The following is a 20,885-nucleotide window of genomic DNA, read 5'->3' on the forward strand; positions in this document are numbered from 1 at the left end:
TCTGTGTCAAGGTCCCCCAGTTTCTCTGTAACCACCTGTCTTCCAAACGACAGCGGGTTAACCAATCTAAACGAGAGAATATAGCAGATGAAGGGAATAGCCTAGCGTAGAATAGATGATCTGTTAATCGGCGTAGACTATGAAGCCGGAGAAGATGCTGTACTTGTTGCTTTTAACCCTTCCAGCTTGATGTAGATCTCATCGCCGGGCTTAAGATGCTGGATGACACTGTTGCTGGCAAAGTCGTAGTTCTGGTCGGCATCTTGGGTGTAGGACTGGAACTTCTGCATCACCGACAGCTCCGCTCTGATTAATGCAACCCCTTTCGATACGTGCTTAAAACTCATCAAATCAAATTGTATTGGTCACATGCTCCGAATACAACTGGTGTAAACTTTACCGTGAAATGCTTGCTTACAAGCCCTTCCCAACGATGCAGAGTTTGAAAATCCTAATACAAATAGAAAAATAGTAACACAATGAGGAATAAAATAAAATGCACAAGAATGGGGTACCTGTACCAGATCAATGTGCAGAGGTATGAGGTATTTGAGGTAGATATGTACATGAAGGCAGGGTAAAGTGACTAGGTATCAGGATAAATAATATAATAAAATAAAGAACAGAGTAGCACCAGCAAATTATGTATAAAAGTGTGTGTGTGTTGTGTCGGTAAGAGTGAGCATACTGTATGTAGCGTATGTGAATATGTGGGTTTTTTGTGTGGGAGTGTCAATGTATTGTGTGTGTGAGTGAGTGAGTGTGTATATGGTTTGTATATTTAGTCTAGTGAGTGCATAGGGTCAGTGCAAGATAGAGTCAGTGCAGATAGTTCAGGTACCATTAATTGACTATTTAGCAGTCTTATGGCTTGGGGGTAGAAACTGTCTAGGAACCTTTTGGCCTGAGAGCCGATGCTCCGGTACCGTTTTCCGGATGGTAGCAAAGTGAATAGTAGTACATGGCTTGGGTGGCTGGAGTCCTTGGTCATTTTTCGGTCCTTTCTCTGACACCGCCTGATATAAAGGTCCTGGATGGCAGGGAGCTCGGCCCCATGATATACTGGGCTGTCCGCATCACCCTCTGTAGCGCTTTGTGGTCAAGGGCGGGTCATTTTCAATACCAAGCAGTGATGCAGCCAGTCAAGATGCTCTCGATGGTGCAGCTTTAGAACTTTTTGAGGATCCAAGGGCCCATGTCAAATATTTTCAGCCTCCTAAGTGTGTGCATTATGTGTCTGTAAAACTGTAGCCTTAAGCTGATGTTTTGAATCCTAATCAACAATTCCAAATTATGAGAAAGAAGTGTTATAGCCTAAGTCGGTAGCCTATATTGCTTACCTGGTTGTTTTTACAAAGATCAGCCCACGTACTGGTGCCGAAAAAGTATATACCTGGTATCGAGCTGGTGAATTTCCCCGTCGTGGGGTCAAAGTGGTCGCCAAGGTTGGTGACCATGTCACCAAATTTCAGAGCTTTTGCTGTTTGTTCAGCCCGGCGTAGAACGTCTTTGGAAACGGTGTTGTATGTGGCTGCGCTTAAGGCACCTGTGGCTCCGTTAGCTCTGAGCGTTCTGGGTAGTCCTGGAGGTCCGGGCTCTCCTCTCTCCCCAGGCAGGCCGACAGGTCCAGGTGGTCCGGGCTTGCCAAGAGGACTCCTAGGGCCATTTCTCTCAGTTTCTCCCCGTCCTTTCGGACCTTGGATAAAGGTTGATAGAGACTGGACCAAGCGGCCATCTGTGATAGTATTGGTATTGTCAGTGGCTGTGGACTTGGTCCTGTGAGGATCACACACTATCTGACAGGATCCGAGTATCTCACAGCGTGCAGATGTCCCGGTGGAATTGACAAGCACCGGAATCAGGATAAGCAACGCTAACACCATGACTACTCCACAAACACCTGTTACGATCATCTGCTTCCTGGCGGCCAACCTTCTCCTGAGTGGACGGTCTTCCAGTCTGCTTCTGGACTAAATTTTGGTGGATGACAGGGATCGCTTGGTGCTGCCAGTGCACTTTAAAACTTCTCTGCGCACAGATCTCGATTACGGGATCATTTCCCTAAACAACCGCTGAATTGCAGGGCGCCAAATTCAAAAAATATTACAATTTTTTTTTATAATCATGCAATCACAAGTGAAATATACCAAAACACAGCATAGCTTGTTGTTAATCCACCTATCGTGTCAGATTTTGAAAATATGCTTTACAGAGAAAGAAATCCAAGCTTCTGTGAGTGTATCAATCCATGCTACAACAGCTAGCCCCAAATTAGCATGGTCACGAAAGTCAGAAAAGCAATAAAATTAATCGCTTACCTTTGATAATCTTCAGATGTTTGCATTCACGAGACTCCCAGTTACACAACAAATGTTATTTTTGTTCGATAAATATTACTTTTATTACAAAAAAACACCATTTGGGTTGCGCGTTATGTTGAGAAAACTACAGCCTCGTTCCGGTGCTGAAAGGCAGAAGACAATTCCCAAACGTATCAGATACAAAAATATTACAAAAAATATTTATAATCATGCAATCACAAGTGAAATATACAAAAACACAGCTTAGCTTGTTGTTAATCCACCTATCGTGTCAGATTTTGAAAATATGCTTTGCAACGAAAGCAATCTAAGCTTTTGTGAGTGTATCAATCAATGCTAGAACAGTTAGCCTTATATTAGCTTGGTTAGCTTGGTCACGAAAGTCAGAAAAGCAATAAAATTAATCGCTTACCTTTGATAATCTTCGGATGTTTGCATTCACGAGACTTCCAGTTACACAACAAATGTTATTTTTGTTCGATAAATATTACTTTTATAACAAAAAACGCCATTTGGGTTGCGCGTTATGTTGAGAAAACTAGTATGTATCCGTAATGGTCGTAGAAACATGTCAAATGTTTTTTATAATCATCCCTCAGGTTGTTTTTAACAAACAATCAATAATATTTCAATCGGACCGTAACCTATTCAATAAGAGAGAAAAGCAAAATGGAGAGCCCCCTCTGGCGCGCAGGCACTATTTAGAGGACACCTGACTACTTTTAAAAAATCTCGTTCATTTTTCAAAATAAAAGCCTGAAACTATGTCTAAAGCCTGGTCACAGCCCCAGGAAGCCATTGGAAAAGGAATCTGGTTGATACCCCTTTAAATGGAAGAAAGACTGGCCAGGAAACACAGAATTAAAAAAAATATATATCACTTCCGGGTTATATTTTCTCAGGTTTTCGCCTGCAGAATCAGTTTTGTTATACTCACAGACAATATTTTGACCGTTTTGGAAACTTTGGAGTGTTTTCTATCCTAATCTGTAAATTATATGCATATTCTACGATCTGGACCTGAGAAATAGTCCGTTTACCTTGGGAACGTTCTTTAAAAAATAAAAAAAAATATGACCCCTAGCGTCAAGAGGTTAATTAATGATTGGAAAAGCAGACAAAAAATGAATATATTCGTGTGCATAATCTATGCACAACAGGCTTTTCTAATGTTGTCCTATTCTTGTCTTGAAAAGGTATTAATGAATTCAAATTTTACATGTCACAATATCCATTCTGTTTTTCCTCTCCGTGCTGGTATGGCTCAGTAACATTACATTGGAGCCTTTCTTTTGTATTCAACTAAAACTCACAATTAGTTCAATCTAGAATTCCCTAGTAGCCTAATCATTTTTATTTTATTTGTATATTTATTTTTCTCCACAATTTTGTGAGATCCAATTGCAATCTTGTCTCATCGCTGCAACACCCCAACATGCTCGGGAGACTGAAGGTCGAGTCATGCGTCCTCCAAAACATGACCCGCCAAACCGTGCTTCTTAACACCCGCCAGCTTAACCCGCAAGCCAGCTGCATCAATGTGTCGGAGGAAACACTGTTCAACTTACAACTGAAGTCGGCCTGCAGGCACCCGGCCCGCCACATGGAGTCACTAGAGCCCGATGAACCGTGCTACAATATCTTCAAAATGGCCACAGCGATTCCCTGTGCATGAGTGTTTGGAGAGAAGAGGGGAGCAGGGAGAGATGGTGATAGTTCTGATATTAGATGCATGTTGAGGGAAAAGTACTCCAATTCATATATTATGTGATCTCTTCCATCAAAAAGAGAGCGAGAGAGAGAGAGAGAGAGAGAGAGAGAGAGAGAGAGAGAGAGAGAGAGAGAGAGAGAGAGAGAGAGAGAGAGAGAGAGAGAGAGAGAGAGAGAGAGAGAGAGAGAGAGAGAGAGAGAGAGAAAATTTTGTAATTTCATATTTGAACATCCACTAACAGAGGCATGCTGTTTGTAGAATGGCGTTTCTGGATGGCCACAGAGGACATGGGCAGTACGTTTTCTTGGTACCTGGTCACACCTCAGCTCCCCCTGTGTCCAATTAATCACTGGAGAAAATCAATAAAGCCACAGAGGGAGAGCATTAGGTGGGAGTTGGGTGTAGGGCATGTTTCCCCATGCTAAAATAGCAGTGGCGATCTTGGTGGGGCAAACTCCCACATTTTTGGGGGATGCATGCCAGCAGATCCACAACACAACACAAAACATACATTAATTGCACTATAAAGGTGACAAACGGTGCCCAGAAACTGTTAGGGCCTACATAAAGCTGTCCCAACAGCAGAGCTTTCTTTTCAGCACCATGGAGTGAATCCTTACCAACTGGCTGTCAGGAGAGCGTTGTTTGGCAATGAAACAGTTCATTCAGCCTCATTTACTGCCTTTAAAAAAACAGCTGATATGGCTGACTAGCTTAAATAAATGTGGTTTCTACTGACAATTGAGATGTACTAACTATGACATAAGGGGACGACGAGCGAATAAGAGGCAATCTGTAATTTTGATTAAGACAATGAGTGAGCTAGGACGGACGTTGTCAGTAGTACAGCACTTTTGAAATGTACAGCGACAGAATTCAGAACATGTGCCGTTCTTACAGTATTCTCCCTATACACCAAGTCAGAACTGTAGGATAAATAAAGGGGGCAAATAAGAAGACAATGAAAGCTATTACAATATTCGATGATTACATTATAGGCTACATGTGCACCATCAAGTCAGAACAGTAGGCTATGTTATGAGTGTGAAAGGGAACACATATTTAGGATGAGACACATGGGCACAACAACTTACTACACAACATACACTTAGTATTACTTTCTTAGCTACAGTATACATATCTCCCTGGAATATTACATAATTTATGGAACAGCATACAATACATTTTTGGACCATTGTGCTGTGCTCACTTGAATAGGAAGGTGGCATGGCGATCCTTCTTGTGGGCAAATTTTGTCATGATACTTTGTCATCAAAGTCTGGCATTCTCTGGATTTATGGTGCTTTCAAGACAACTGGGAACTGGGAACTCGAATTATGACGTCAGTGATCTTCCGGTCAAAGCTCTAGAAAGAGGCGCGAGTTTCCGACTTTGAATTCCGAGTTGGATGACCGTTTAAAACGTATTTTCCCAGTGGTCTTGAACTCACTGAAGTCTAAGATTTCCCAGTTACGAGTTTCTAGTTGTTTTGAACGCAGCAGAAGTCATTCTGGATTGACAGCATGGCCAATATTCAACCTTTTATGGCCCAATTAATGTTTATCCTTTTAAGCTTGGAAAAGAGAACCTTAAACCCAGACTTTGGACCACACATCCACTCCATGGAATAGCAGGCTAGTGATTGCTTCGCAATGCTTGCAGTTAGCCATTGATTCCTTCCAAACCACTCATTGTTCAATTTGCGATTTCCAACTTATTGTGTAATATGTCCAATGGCCGATGAGCACCGATATGTTTTAGATAATTTCTCTTCATAATGACAAGGATTGAAAAGGATTTGGCAGTAGATTGTCGACTTGATTCATGATTATGACTGCTTTCTTGCTAGCAAAATTTTTGAAAGTATGATGTTGACATGATCAGTCCAGTCAAAGCTACAGTAGATATAACGTGATTTGACATTTTATCTTTAGCCAATGACCTTGAGCCTTCTTGGATGGGCACTTCTAATGTAACTCTATGGCAGCACCCAGGCCGTGATACATCCCGACAGGATGCTCTCAATTGTGCATCTGTAAAAGTTTGTGAGGGTCTTAGGGGCCAAGCCAAATTTCTTCAGCCTCCTGAGGTTGAAGAGGCGCTGTTGCGCCTTCTTCACCACACTGTCTGTGTGGGTGGACCATTTCAGATCATTAGTGATGTGTATGCCGAGGAACTTGAAGCTTTCCAGCATCTCCACTGCGGTCCCATCGGTGTTGATAGGGGAGAGCTCCCTCTGCTTTCTCCTGAAGTCCACGATCAGCTCCTTCGTTTTGTTGATGTTGAGGGAAAGGTTATTTTCCTGGCACCACACTGCCAGGGCCCTCACTTCCTCCCTGTAGACTGTCTCGTCATTGTTGGTAATCAGACCTACTATGGTTGTGTCATCTGAAAACTTGATGATTGAGTTGGAGGCGTGTGGGGCCACGCAGTCATGGGTGAACAGGGAGTACAGGAGGTGGCTGAGTATGCACCCTTGTGGGGCCCCTGTGTTGAGGATCAGTGAAGTGGAAGTGTTGTTTCCTACCTTCACCACCTGTGGGCAGCCTGTCAGGAAGTCCAGGACCCAGTTGCACAGGGCAGGGTTCAGACTCAGGTCCCCGAGCTTGATGATGAGCTTGGAGGGTACTATGGTGTTTAAGGCTCAGCTATAGTCAATGAACAGTATTCTTATATACAGTTGAAGTCGGACGTTTACATACACCTTAGCCAAATACATTTAAACTCAGTTTTTTACATTTCCTGACATTTAATCAGTGTAAAAATTCCCTGTTTTAGGTCAGTTAGGATCACCACTTTATTTTAAGAATGTGAAATGTCAGAATAATAGTAGAGAGAATGATTTATTTCAGCTTTTATTTCTTTCATCACATTCCCAGTGGGTCAGAAGTTTACATACACTCAATTAGTATTTGGTAGCATTGCCTTTAAATTGTTTAACTTGGGTCAAACGTTTTGGGTAGCCTTCCACAAGCTTCCCACAATAAGTTGGGTGGATTTTGGCCCATTCCTCCTGACAGAGCTGGTGTAACTGAGTCAGGTTTGTAGGCCTCCTTGCTCGCACACGCTTTTTCAGTTCTGCCCACACATTTTCTATAGGATTGAGGTCAGGGCTTTGTGATGGCCGCTCCAATACCTTGACTTTGTTGTCCTTCAGCCATTTTGCCACAACTTTGGAAGTATGCTTGGGGTCATTGTCCATTTGGAAGACCCATTTGCGACCAAGCTTTAACTTCCTGACTGATGTCTTGAGATGTTGCTTCAATATATCCACATCATTTTCCTACCTCATGATGCCATCTATTTTGTGAAGTGCACCAGTCCCTCCTGCAGCAAAGCACCCCCACAACATGATGCTGCCAACCCCGTGCTTCATGGTTGGGATAGTGTTCTTCGGCTTGCAAGCCTCCCCCTTTTTCCTCCAAACATAACAATGGTCATTATGGCCAAACAGTTCTATTTTTGTTTCATCAGACCAGAGGACATTTCTCCAAAAAGTACAATCTTTGTCCCCATGTGCAGTTGCAAACCGTAGTCTGACTTTTTTATGGCAGTTTTGGAGCAGTGGCTCCTTCCTTGCTGAGCGGCCTTTCAGGTTATGTCGATATAGGACACGTTTTATTGTGGATATAGATACTTTTGTACCTGTTTCCTCCAGCAGCTTCACAAGGTCCTTTGCTGTTGTTCTGGGATTGATTTGCACTTTTTGCACCAAAGTACGTTCATCTCTAGGAGACAGAACGCGTCTCCTTCCTGAGTGGTATGAAGGCTGCTTGGTCCCGTGGTGTTTATTCTTGCGTACTATTGTTTGTACAGATGAACGTGGTACCTTCAGGTATTTGGAAATTGCTCCCAAGGATGAACCAGACTTGTGGAGGTCTACAATTTTTTTTCTGAGGCCTTGGATGATTTCTTTTGATTTTCCCATGATGTCAAGCAAAGAGGCACTGAGTTTGAAGGTAGGCCTTGAAATACATCCACAGGTACACCTCCAATTGACTCAAATTATGTCAATCAGCCCATCAGAAGCTTCCAAACCCATGAAATCATTTTCTGGAATTTTCCAAGCTGTTTAAAGGCACAGTCAACTTAGTGTATGTAAACTTCTGACCTACTGAAATACAGTGAATTATAAGTTAAATAATCTGTCTGTAAACAATTGTTGGAAAAATGACTTGTGTCATGCACAAAGTAGATGTCCTAACCGACTTGCCAAAACTATAGTTTGTTAACAAGAAATTTGTGGAGTGGTTGAAAAACAAGTTTTAATGACTCCATTCAAAGTGTATGTAAACTTCCGACTTCAACTGTAGTTATTCCTCCTGTCCAGGTGAGATACGGCAGCGTGCAGTTCAATGGCGATTGCATCGTCTGTGGATCTATTGGGGCGGTAAGTATTTTGAAGTGGGTCTAGGGTGTCAGGTAAGGTAGAGGTGATATGATCCTTAACTAGCCTCTCAAAGCACTTCATGATGACAGAAGTGAGTGCTATGGGTCGATAGTCATTTAGTTCAGTTACCTTTGATTTCTTGGGTACAGGAACAATGGTGGACATCTTGAAGCAAGTGGGGACAGCAAACTGGAATAGGGAGAGATTGAATATGTCCGTAACCACTCCAGCAAGCTGGTCTGTACATGCTCTGAGGACGCGGCTAGGGATGCCGTCTGGGCCGGCAGCTTTGCGAGGGTTAACACGCTTAAATGTCTTACTCACGTCAGCCACAGAGAAGGAGAGCTCACAGTTCTTGGAAGCATACTGTGTCGATGGCACTGTGTTATCCTCAAAGCGTGCAAAGAAGGTGTTTAGCTTGTCTGGGAGCAAGACATCAGTGTCCGCGACATGGCTGGTGTTCCCTTTGTAATCTGTGATTGTCTGTGGATCCCGCCAGATACGTCTTGTGTCTGAGCCGTTGAATTGCGACTCCACTTTGTCTCTGTACTGACGTTTTGCCTTTTTGATTGCCTTACGGAGGGAATAACTACACTGTTTGTATTCAACCATATTCCCAGTCACATTGCCATGGTTAAATGCGGTGCTTTGCGCTTTCAGTTTAGCACAAATGCTGCTATCTATCCACAGTTTCTGGTTTGGGTAGGTTTTAATAGTCACAGTGGGAACAACATCCCCTATACACTTCCGTATAAACTCAGTCACCATGTCCGTGTATACATCAATGTTATTATCCGAGGCAACCCGGAACATATCCCAGTCCGTGTGATCAAAACAGTCTTGAAGCATGTATTCCGAATGGTCAGACTTGTGCTGAATGGACCTTAGCACGGCTACTTCCTGTTTTAGTTTCTGTCTATATGACGGGAGGAGCAAAATGGAGTTGTGATCTGATTTACCGAAGGGAGGGCGGGGGAAGGCCTTGTATGCATCCCGGAAGAGAGAATAGCAGTGGTCAAGTGTTTTCCCAGTGCGAGTACTACAGTCAATGTGTTGATAGAACTTCGTGAAAGCACTGAGCTAGGCTGAAACACCTGCATTTTGTAGCTGCCTTACTCAAGAAAGCAAAAAAGAGACCATGTTTGTTTACGGCTTTATTAACGCAATTATTATATATTTTTTTACATTGTTTGCAAACTGACATGCGACACGTATTAATGCCAAAATAACATGCAAAACAGGCTATATAAATACTTTTTTTTTTGCTAAATAGGTGGGGATCAAATGCACATTAGCTAGGTTTCCATCCAATTAGCGACAGATTGTCATGCGAATATTATAAAATCGCGCTTTGTGTTTCCTTCAAATGGACTTGTTGAGGATAAAAGGCTGTGCGTGAGGACGTTGCGTACATAAAAATACCTTTTTTTTTTAAACAAGTTAAATGGGTTTCCATTACATTTTCTACTCTACTGATGGTTTTCTCACGAAAAATGTTGCATTATATAGCAAGTGTGCCCACTCTGATATTGGCACGTGCACTCTAGCCTAGAGCTCACAGATGGGCCAACAGTGCAGGTATATAGCCGACCCTACATTATGATATTATGGACAAAATAGCGATATTATTTTTATTTGTCAATAGGCAGCAAAGCATCAATGATCATGTCACCAGGATAAGACCCTGGATAGGTATTGGAAAGGCGCTTCAAACTCATCACCTTGCACTTTCACCACCCTGTGAAGTTCCTCATCACTTATTTCATCTGTAGCCTAATAAACTGCACGCTTTCCTGAGAGTCGTACAGGGAGGACCACACAATGTCATCGCGTGACTCCAAGTTTACTTCGATTTGATGGTTATTATATCAATATTTGCGCATAAAAGCGTTTCCACCGACATTTCTCGCATAATTAATTTTGCCCACATAAAAAGATTCCACCTTGTCTACCATACTTTGTTTTGTTGTCGTTTGGAAAGTTTACCGAGAAGTGTTCTGTTTCCATCAGGCCTGTCATAAAAAAAAATATCCGACAAGTAGACTGTAACGAATACACAGGGAAGCAGATGCAGAAGGGGAGTTTAATAATAATAATAATAATAATAATAAACATGACGAAAACACAAAATAGGAAGCATGTACTGAACGTAACCAAAACCAATACTGCCTAATGACTGAGGCTACAGAGGGCTTTATGGAGGGAGTGTAATCAGGGTGGTGATGAAGTCCAGGTGTGCTTAACGATGGGGAGCAAGCAGGTGGTTAGTAGATGGCAACTTCGAGCTCTGGAGGGAGGGAGCAGGAGTAGGCGTGACATAGGCCTACTTTACTTGCTTAAAAAGGTTGGAAACCTGGTTAGTGAAAGATAAAATAACTGGATAAACTACCTCTGAATGATAACGCAATCACCCAAAAGACAGCAGAGAGATAAGTTCATTAATTTAAGTTGTTCAGATATTAAATTCAGTCTTGGGATGAGACGTTAAACCGATGTCCTAAACATTTGATCTGTCTCATCTACATTTTTTAAGTCACTCTAACATACCTTAAGGGACATCTGGTACGGGAGCCGTATGATCGGTGAAGATTCTCCCATTGGAAATGTACGATCCCTTACCTGACGTCCGACTTCGTCTGGGAAAATCGCGGACGGCGTCGGGCCGAGGGCGCGGGGGAGCTCTTTCGGGAAGTCATCTCAGAAATCGTTTCGGACGTTCGGTCGCCGTTTTATAAAAATAACAAATTTTTGACTTGCACTCCGCATTCTCGAAAATTCCCACAAGGCGGAAAATAAATCATATGGCAGGCGCACGAACACGGGGCAAACGAGCGCGGCCTTTTCTCCTAAACGGAAAATATTTCAAAGACGAAACTCGGCGAGCGTAGGTTTGGAATAAAGGGAAGTTGGCCCCGAACAAGATGGCGTCGAGGCTTCGGCGCTTTTTGAGTTATGGCCATTTTGCTGGGATCAAAGGTCAAAAACGAAAAGTAGGGTGCAATTTGACCGCTTCACGTCAAAGTACATAAGCATACGGTGTCAGGAAAAAAAAAAATGCCGTTTATCTATCGTAATTTAAGAGAAATAGTACATTGTCCATTTGGTGATGTTCACGAAGAGGACATTTTTTTTCAAAAAAATCACAGATCCAGTTGCAGTTTGTTCACACGAACATTTTTAAAGTGGGTCTCGAAGCTCTGCGAGAATTCTGTGATTTTATGTGATTTTATGAAGTAACACACACTCATTTAACCCTCTGTTAAAAAGTCAGTTCTTAACATAAAGACTTAAAGCTCAATATTATATAAGAGCCTACCCCAAGGAGGGTATGTGTTCACGTTCAGCTTCCTATGTCAACTGGAAGTACCTTAAACTGGTGCATAGGGTCAGGTTTGAAGGGTAATAAAGGTCAGATCTTTTCAAAACTTCACTTGTGTGATTAGACAACCCTCATGAACTGTAATCAGTCATTTTTCCCAACAGATGTCAAAGAAAAGCTCTCTCACACAAACACACACACACAAAAAGGAAGGATGGAGTGAAAAAGTACGGTGCTTAAAGACACACAAAGCCTGCAACGGTATTACTATTATCTCCAGGCCGTGCCGAGTTCAACGAGATGCCCCGCTTGACCGTAGCTCGTTCGGTCTGAGCGCAGCGACCGTTACAAGAAGACGGACACAAATGACCTTTTGACCTCAATGTCAATTGTATTTGCTTTTGGGAGACAGAGAGAGAACCGTTAAGGTTAGAAGCACAATTTCACCTCAGGAATGTTCTTAAGGTCCTCCCGATCTATGCAAGCCTAACCATGACCTTGTGGCATTAACCCTTAACAGTGAAAACAGGTTTTTACATCAAACACTTTACAATGACAAGTCTCCCCATTGGAATACATTGACTGCGCCTCTAAATTCAACCTGAAGCCTATGTGGGTTATGAATGTCTTAGGAACCTGTCTTTGATGTCAGTCCATCAGGCCATCATAAGGTCTACCTGTGTCGATTCTAAGCTTCCTGGAACAACCGGAAGTGGTTAAAATCACCCCAAAAGTGTTTGCAATACCCAACCTGCAGTTTGAGAGAAATAGTGCATTCAGCCCTATGTAAATCACTGAGTTCTTAACGTATAGACTTAAAACTCAGGATTCTGTAAAAGCCTACTCCAATGAGGATATGTGTTAACGTTCAGCTTCCTGTGCAAACCGGAAGTGCCATAATTGGTGTCAAAAGAGCTGTTTCGAAGGGTTAAAAAAGTCAAATCTTTCCAAAACTTCATATTTGTGATTTAGCAACCCTCCTGAACTGTAAATCAGTCATTAGTCCCATCAGATTTCAAAGAAAAATTTACACACCCAAACAGAAATGATGGAGGGACACATTGAGGGGCTAAGAGGCAGACAGTGCCTGTGTTAGTTACTTTTGTTCCAACTTTTAAAGAACCGTCAGTCCTAGAGTTCTGAAAATGTACAAACCTGTTCTACACCTCAGGTCGATTGTGCACGGTGAATTATGCGGCTCTAGAAGGTTCTCGGATCGATAAAAAGCCTTGTGTATTTGCCATGTTTTCAATTCATTTTGACCTCAACGAAACGGACGACCTTTAGAAAAGTCCCAGAGTCTCAAGACTAGGTGCATTGAAACCGGCTCGGCCCATAGAGACAAACCCCAACAAGCCTGTTCGATTTTGTATTTCTAAAGTATTTAAAGTATTTAAAGAATGCACGTTAAATTTGCAATATGATTCAACAAATCATATTGCAAAAGTAACAGTGTGTGTTATGTTTGCAATATGATTCAACACATCATATTGCAAACGTAACAGTGTGTGTTACTTTTGCAATATGATGTGTTGAATCATATTGCAAACATAACAGTGTCTGTTACTTTTGCAATATGATGTGTTGAATCATATTGCAAATTTAACGTGCATTCTTTAAATAAACCCTATGTGGGTTATGAATGTCTTATGAACCTGTCTTTGATAACAATCCATCAAGCCACTATGAGGTCTACCTGTGTTGAGTCTAAGCTTCCTGGAGCAACCGGCAGTGGTTAAATCACCCTAAAAGTGTTTTGCCATACCCAACCAGCAGTTTGTGATATATAGTGCATGCAACCCTGTGTAAATCAGTCAGTTCTTAACGTATAGACTTAAAACGCAGGATTCTCTAAGAGCATACCCCGATCAGGATATCTCTTTACTTATAGCTTCCTGTGACAACCAGAAGGGCCTTAAGATGGTGTCATAGATGCTGTTTTGAAGGGTTAAAAGGTCAGAACTTTTCAAAACTTCATATATGTGATTAGACAACCCTCATGAACTGTAATCAGTAATTTCTCCCAACAGATGTCAAAGAAAAGCTCTCTCACACAAACACACACACACAAAAAGCAAGGATGGAGTGAAAAAGTACGGTGCTTAAAGACACACAAAGCCTGCAATGGCATTACTATTATCTCCAGGCCGTGCCGAGTTCAACGAGATGCCCAGCTTAACCGTAGCTCGCTCGGTCTGAGCGCAGCGACCGTTACAAGAAGACGGACACAAATGACCCTTTGACCTCAATGTCAATTTTATTTGCTTTTGGGAGACAGAGAGAGAACCGTTCAGGTTAGAAGCACAATTTTACCTCAGGAACACTCCTAAGGTCCTCCCGATCTGTGCAAGCCTAACCTTGACTGTGTGGCATTAACCCTTAACAGTTAAAAGAAGGTGTTTACATCAAACAGTTTACAATGACATGTAGCCCCATAGGAATACATTGACTGCACCTCTAAATTCAACCTGAAGCCTATGTGGGTTATGAATGTCTTATGAACCTGTCTTTGATAACAATCCATCAGGCCACTATGAGGTCTACCTGTGTTGATTCTAAGCTTCCTGGAGCAACCGGAAGTGGTTAAATCACCCTAAAAGTGTTTTGCCATACCCAACCAGCAGTTTGTGATATATAGTGCATTCAACCCTGTGTAAATCAGTCAGTTCTTAACGTATAGACTTAAAACTCAGGATTCTCTAACAGAATACCCCGATCAGCATATGTCTTTACTTATAGCTTCCTGTGCCAACCGGAAGTGCCTTAAAATGGGATCATAGGGTCTGTTTCGAAGGGTTAAAAAAGTCAGATCTTTCCAAAACTTTAAGTATGTGATTAGGCAACCTTCATGAACTGTAAATCAGTCATTTCTCGAAACAGATGTCAAAGAAAAGCTCACACACACACACACAAGTCCAAACTGTTTGTGCACCTGGTATTTTTTTTAGGTTACCAGATGCCCTGGTTGAAATTGCGTTTAGGGGGCATCCAGACTTCCATACCCGCTCTGGGAGCACTATTCTACGGACAAAAATCAATGGGTGTTGGCCTGAGGGATTTATGGAGGTTTTCCAAAAAAGTCAGAAAATATTCTGTTTTTTTTCCTGAAAAATATTTTATGTTTTTTATTCTCGAGTCAATGTCCTGAGTGATTTATGGAGTTTTTCCAAAAAACTCAAAAAATATTCTAAGTCCAAACTTTTCGTGCACCTGGTATTTTTTTTAGGTTACCAGGTGCCCTGTTTCAAGACGGTTGAAATTGCTTTTAGGGGGCATCCAGACTTCCATACCCGCTCTGGGAGCACTATTCTACGGACAAAAATCAATGGGTGTTGGCCTGAGTGATTTATGGAGGTTTTCCAAAAAGTCAGAAAATATTCTGTTTTTTTTTCTGAAAAATATTTTATGTTTTTTATTCTCGAGTCAATGGGGTCTGGCCTGAGTGATTTAAGGAGGTTTCCAAAAAAAGTTTTAAAAAAATATTTTTCATGTTTTCATGTCATTTTTCAAAACGGTTTTAAATGCTTTTAGGTGTCATCCAGACGTCCATGGGAGCACTATACTACGGCCCCAAATCAATGGGTGCTGGCCTGAGTGATTTATGGAGGTTTGGGGGGTGATAAGTACAAGTAAACATTTATAAAAAATGATAATAGTAAAATGTGACTAAAGTATTTTCATACAGTTCTTATACATGTGTAATTGACGTAAAAATCGAAAGAATTTCAAAAAACGGTCCAGAAAGCACTTTTTTAAATGGAATATATGTTTTTTCCACATTTTTAACATTTTTGACTTTTAACTTTTTTTTTTTTCAATTTAAAGTTTTATTAAGTTTTCAAACAACCAAGCAAACACATTCCACATTCACAGATGTGACAGACTTAAAAAAAAAATAATAATAATAATAATAATAAAAAATAAAAAAAATGTTATATATATATATATACATATACAGTGGGGAGAACAAGTATTTGATACACTGCCGATTTTGCAGATTTTCCTACTTAAAAAGCATGTAGAGGTCTGTAATTTTTATCATAGGTACACTTCAACTGTGAGAAACGGAATCTAAAACAAAAATCCAGAAAATCACATTGTATGATTTTTAAGTAATTAATTAGCATTTTATTGCATGACATAAGTATTTGATACATCAGAAAAGCAGAACTTAATATTTGGTACAGAATCCTTTGTTTGCAATTACAGAGATCATACGTTTCCTGTAGTTCTTGACCAGGTTTGCACACACTGCAGCAGGGATTTTGGCCCACTCCTCCATACAGACCTTCTCCAGATCCTTCAGGTTTCGGGGCTGTCGCTGGGCAATACGGACTTTCAGCTCCCTCCAAAGATTTTCTATTGGGTTTAGGTCTGGAGACTGGCTAGGCCACTCCAGGACCTTGAGATACTTCTTACGGAGCCACTCCTTAGTTGCCCTGGCTGTGTGTTTCGGGTCGTTGTCATGCTGGAAGACCCAGCCACGACCCATCATCAATGCTCTTACTGAGGGAAGGAGGTTGTTGGCTAAGATCTCGCAATACATGGCCCCATCCATCCTCCCCTCAATACGGTGCAGTCGTCCTGTCCCCTTTGCAGAAAAGCATCCCCAAAGAATGATGTTTCCACCTCCATGCTTCACGGTTGGGATGGTGTTCTTGGGGTTGTACTCATCCTTCTTCTTCCTCCAAACACGGCGAGTGGAGTTTAGACCAAAAAGCTCTATTTTTGAATCATCAGACCACATGACCTTCTCCCATTCCTCCTCTGGATCATCCAGATGGTCATTGGCAAACTTCAGACGGGCCTGGACATGCGCCTGCTTGAGCAGGGGGACCTTGTGTGCGCTGCAGGATTTTAATCCATGACGGCGTAGTGTGTTACTAATGGTTTTCTTTGAGACTGTGGTCCCAGCTCTCTTCAGGTCATTGACCAGGTCCTGCCGTGTAGTTCTGGGCTGATCCCTCACCTTCCTCATGATCATTGATGCCCCACGAGGTGAGATCTTGCATGGAGCCCCAGACCGAGGGTGATTGACCATCATCTTGAACTTCTTCTATTTTCTTCTATTTTCTAATAATTGCGCCAACAGTTGTTGCCTTCTCACCAAGCTGCTTGCCTATTGTCCTGTAGCCCATCCCAGCCTTGTACAGGTCTACAATTTATCCCTGATGTCCTTACACAGCTCTCTGGTCTTGGCCATTGTGGAGAGGTTGGAGTCTGTTTGATTGAGTGTGTGGACAGGTGTCTTTTATACAGGTAACGAGTTCAAACAGGTGCAGTTAATACAGGTAATGAGTGGAGAACAGGAGGGCTTCTTAAAGAAAAACTAACAGGTCTGTGAGAGCCGGAATTCTTACTGGTTGGTAGGTGATCAAATACTTATGTCATGCAATAAAATGCAAATTAATTACTTAAAAATCATACAATGTGATTTTCTGGATTTTTGTTTTAGATTCCGTCTCTCACAGTTGAAGTGTACCTATGATAAAAATGACAGACCTCTACATGCTTTGTAAGTAGGAAAACCTGCAAAATCGGCAGTGTATCAAATACTTGTTCTCCCCACTGTACATACCTACATATACATACATACACACATACACACAAATAATAATTATAACAAAATTTAAAATGTAGAACTTGCAGCAGCACTATCAAGGTTCTTATTTGCTATTTCCAGCCTTAGCTGAGATGACGAGCCAATGATTAGTTTTTAGATTTTACAGCACCTTACACAACACGCATCTGCTCACCTCCCCGATCCCCCCATTCACTCTGTCCAATTTGAGATATAGTGGAGTAGTGGAGACCAGAGTCTATCAAACTTGGGCTGTCTCTTGTGGAGGTCATAAGTGAGCTTTTCAAGAGGGAGAAAGTCAACAATCTGGTCAATCCACATTTTAAATGTAGGAGAGGTACTAGAGGCCCACAATAGAAGAATACATTTCTTAGCAAAGTATGTAATGGTCATGAGCAAATTTTCTCTGTCAGGATCAAGAACAAAGTCCTGCTGGGCATTAAGAAGATAGAGACACGGGGTCATATCAAACTGTACATCTAGTATTTTCTGTGCAGCAGTATGTATAGATTGCCAAAATCTGGCAATCTCTCTACAGCTCCAAAATACATGCATATAGGTTCCACTTTCAGAGGTACATCTTTTACAGTTAGGAGAAATGTCTGTTTTCATTTTATGGAGTCTCAAGGGAGTGTAATAAAATTTGTACAAAAATTTGTAATTCGATTCTTTCATTTTTACATTAGTAGAGGAGCAGTATACCCTGTCGCAAACCTCCGCCCATAACTCATCACTGATAGTCAGACCAAGGTCCTTTTCCCAGATTATTTTCAAAGGAGTAAAGGAGGAGCCTCCTTTCTCAGAAAGGAGTCTATAGATATAGGATATTTTGCCTTTAATGGATTGTGCTGTGACAAGAAGGGTTTCAACTTCGTTCAACTGAGTTCTAAACCTCCTCTTGGAAGTAAATGAGGAGATGACATGTCTAATTTGAAGATATTTAAAAAAATGTGATCTTGGCACATTGAATTCACTGCAGAGCTCTTGAAAGGATTTCAGTGTAGTGGTCTTCTGATTAAATAGGTCTGAAAAGGTCCTGATTCCTAGAGTATGCCAAAGATTAAAGTTGGCATCCCTCAGGGCTTTTGGCAAGTCTGGGTTGCCTACTATAGGCGAGTGAGAGCATATTTGGGAGGAGATGCCCAGGTATTTCTTACAGTCCCTCCACGCTAGTAGGGTGCTGTAAATCACAAATGTTTTGGCTATGTTGCCCACTTCACTAAAGTTATTAATGAATATAGTTGAGCTTAGTGGCAATGAACCACAGGATTGGGCTTCTATCTGGATCCATGTTGACTCTTGTCTGTTTGTGATCCATGTTAGCATGTTGCGGATTTGGGCAGACCAGTAGTACAATTGAAGGGAGGGAAGGGCAAGACCGCCCTTAGATTCAGGTTTCGATAGAGTGGAGAGCTTGATCCTAGGTTTTTTATTGCCCCATATAAATTTGGTGATGCTTTGGTTAATTGTTTTGAAAAAGGAGGCTGGGAGATAGCATGGGAGCATCTGAAATAAATAGTTCAGTCTAGGGAGGATGTTCATACGGATTACATTAATTCTTCCTACTAAGCTAATTGGGAGGGAGATCCAGGTTTGGAGGTTGTTTTTGATTCGATCCAGGAGTGGAAGATAATTCTCCTTGAAAAGCCTATTCAGATCTGGTGTTATGAATATCCCAAGGTATTGAAACCCCTGTGTCTTCCATTGGAATGGGCATAGTGTCTTCATAGAACTGGTGAGTGTAATATTGAGAGGGCAGACAGTGGATTTGTTAAAATTTATCTTATAACCTGAAAGCGTGCCATACTGAGCAATTGTGTCTAAAATGGGAGGAAGGGATTTCTCAGGGTTGGATATGTAGAGCAAGACATCATCCGCGTAAAGCGAAATCTTGTGCTGCAGGCCGCCTGCAGGAACACCTGTAATACTTGAATTGCTCCTTATCAACTCTGCCAGAGGCTCCGCCCCCAACAAGTAGAGCAGGGGGGATAGCGAGCACCCTTGTCTTGTGCCCCGTCCCAAAGGGAATCTGTCAGAGTTCAGTCCGTTAGTAGTCACCATGGCATTTGGATGAGAGTATAGTGATTTGATCCATTTAATAAAGTTTGGGCCCATATTGAACTTTTCTAAGACTGAGAACAAAAAGCTCCACTCCATCCTGTCGAACGCCTTCTCAGCATCCAGTGAAGCCAGCAGGACAGGGGTCTTCTGTGCGTTTACTTGATCAATAATATCAAAAAGACGGCGAATGTTATCAGAAGAGTATCTGTCTCTAATAAATCCAGTTTGGTCCGCTTTTATTATTTTGGGAAGAAGAGTGTTTAGTCTTTTGGCCAGCAATTTGGTAATTATTTTGTAGTCGAAATCCAACAAGCTTATGGGCCGGAAGGAGGAGCAGGATAGGGGGTCCTTGTCTTTTTTGAGCAACACTGTAATGCGAGCTGTGCGCATTGAGTCTGGGAGAACTCCGTTTTTGCAAAAATCCTCCAGCATTGGCATGAAAATAGGGCTAAGCTGGGGCCAAAAAGCTTTGTAGAACTCTCTGGGGAATCCATCTGGGCCTGGGGACTTGTTAGGTGGCATGGAGGTAATTGCCTCCAGGATCTCCTCAGGAGTGAAGGGGGAGTTGAGATCTTCTTGGTCAGTCTCTGATAGTTTAGGTAGCGAGATTCCCTCTAGGAAGGAGTGGAGTTCTGCTTCCGTGTGTTTTCTCTCAGAGGTATATAGTTTGCAGTAAAAATCATGAAAAGTTAAATTGATCTTTTTTGGGTCATATGTGACCTCGTCCTCTGCTGTTCGGATAGCCATAATTGTACGCTCTGACTGCTCTTTTTTTAATTGATAAGCAAGCAATCTACTAGGCCTATTGCTATACTCATGGTATTTCTGTTTAGTAAAGAAAACTTTTTTTTTAATCTCCCGAGTATAGTTCAAATTCAGTTTGGCTTTGGCTGCTTTAAGTTGACTCCAGGAGGTGCTGTCTGTGGATTGTTTATGTACTTTTTCACAGCGTTCCAGCTCCCTCTCCAGATCTAGCCTGTGTGCTTCCATTGCTTTTTTCTTAGAGGAAGCATATGCAATTAGATGACCTCTTAGTGTGGCTTTAGCAGCGTCCCACATTGTGGCCGGAGAAACAGGAGAATCTTTGTTGTCTTGTGTGTAGTTGTCTATCCATGTAGTTACCAATGTATGGAATGCTTCGTTTGATAGCATGGAGGTGTTGAATTTCCAGCTCTTTGACCTCGGGATGTTTTTGCAGAGGTCAAAGCGGAGGTGGACAAAGGCGTGATCCGAAAGCGCTATGGGTCCGATTCTACACGTGGCTGAATTTATGAAACTCTTTGGGATAAAAATGTAATCTATACGGGAGTAGGTGTTATGGACATTAGAGTAGTATGTATAGTCCATAGATGAGCTATTAGTCTCTCTCCAGATATCTATCAGTCCCATCTCTTTAGTAAGAGAGTTCAACATCTTTGCAGATCTAGGATTTGTGGTGGGGACTTGAGATGATTTGTCTAGGGTTGGGTTCAGGGTACAATTAAAATCTCCGGCCAACACTC

General features: G+C 41.8%; 1 protein-coding gene across 1 annotated transcript; it reads right to left on the minus strand.

Moving 5' to 3' along the window:
- Positions 1 to 137: 137 nt before the first annotated feature.
- On the minus strand, positions 138 to 1,913 carry LOC139560317 (complement C1q-like protein 3). Its single transcript, XM_071376978.1, has 2 exons — positions 1,341 to 1,913; positions 138 to 275 (listed from the first exon to the last, which is right to left on the minus strand). The coding sequence occupies exons 1-2, from the start codon at positions 1,911 to 1,913 to the stop codon at positions 138 to 140; spliced, it is 711 nt and encodes a 236-aa protein (XP_071233079.1).
- Positions 1,914 to 20,885: the final 18,972 nt, after the last annotated feature.

This window comes from Salvelinus alpinus, chromosome 30 (assembly GCF_045679555.1).
Source record: "Salvelinus alpinus chromosome 30, SLU_Salpinus.1, whole genome shotgun sequence".
Lineage (NCBI taxonomy): Eukaryota > Metazoa > Chordata > Actinopteri > Salmoniformes > Salmonidae > Salvelinus > Salvelinus alpinus.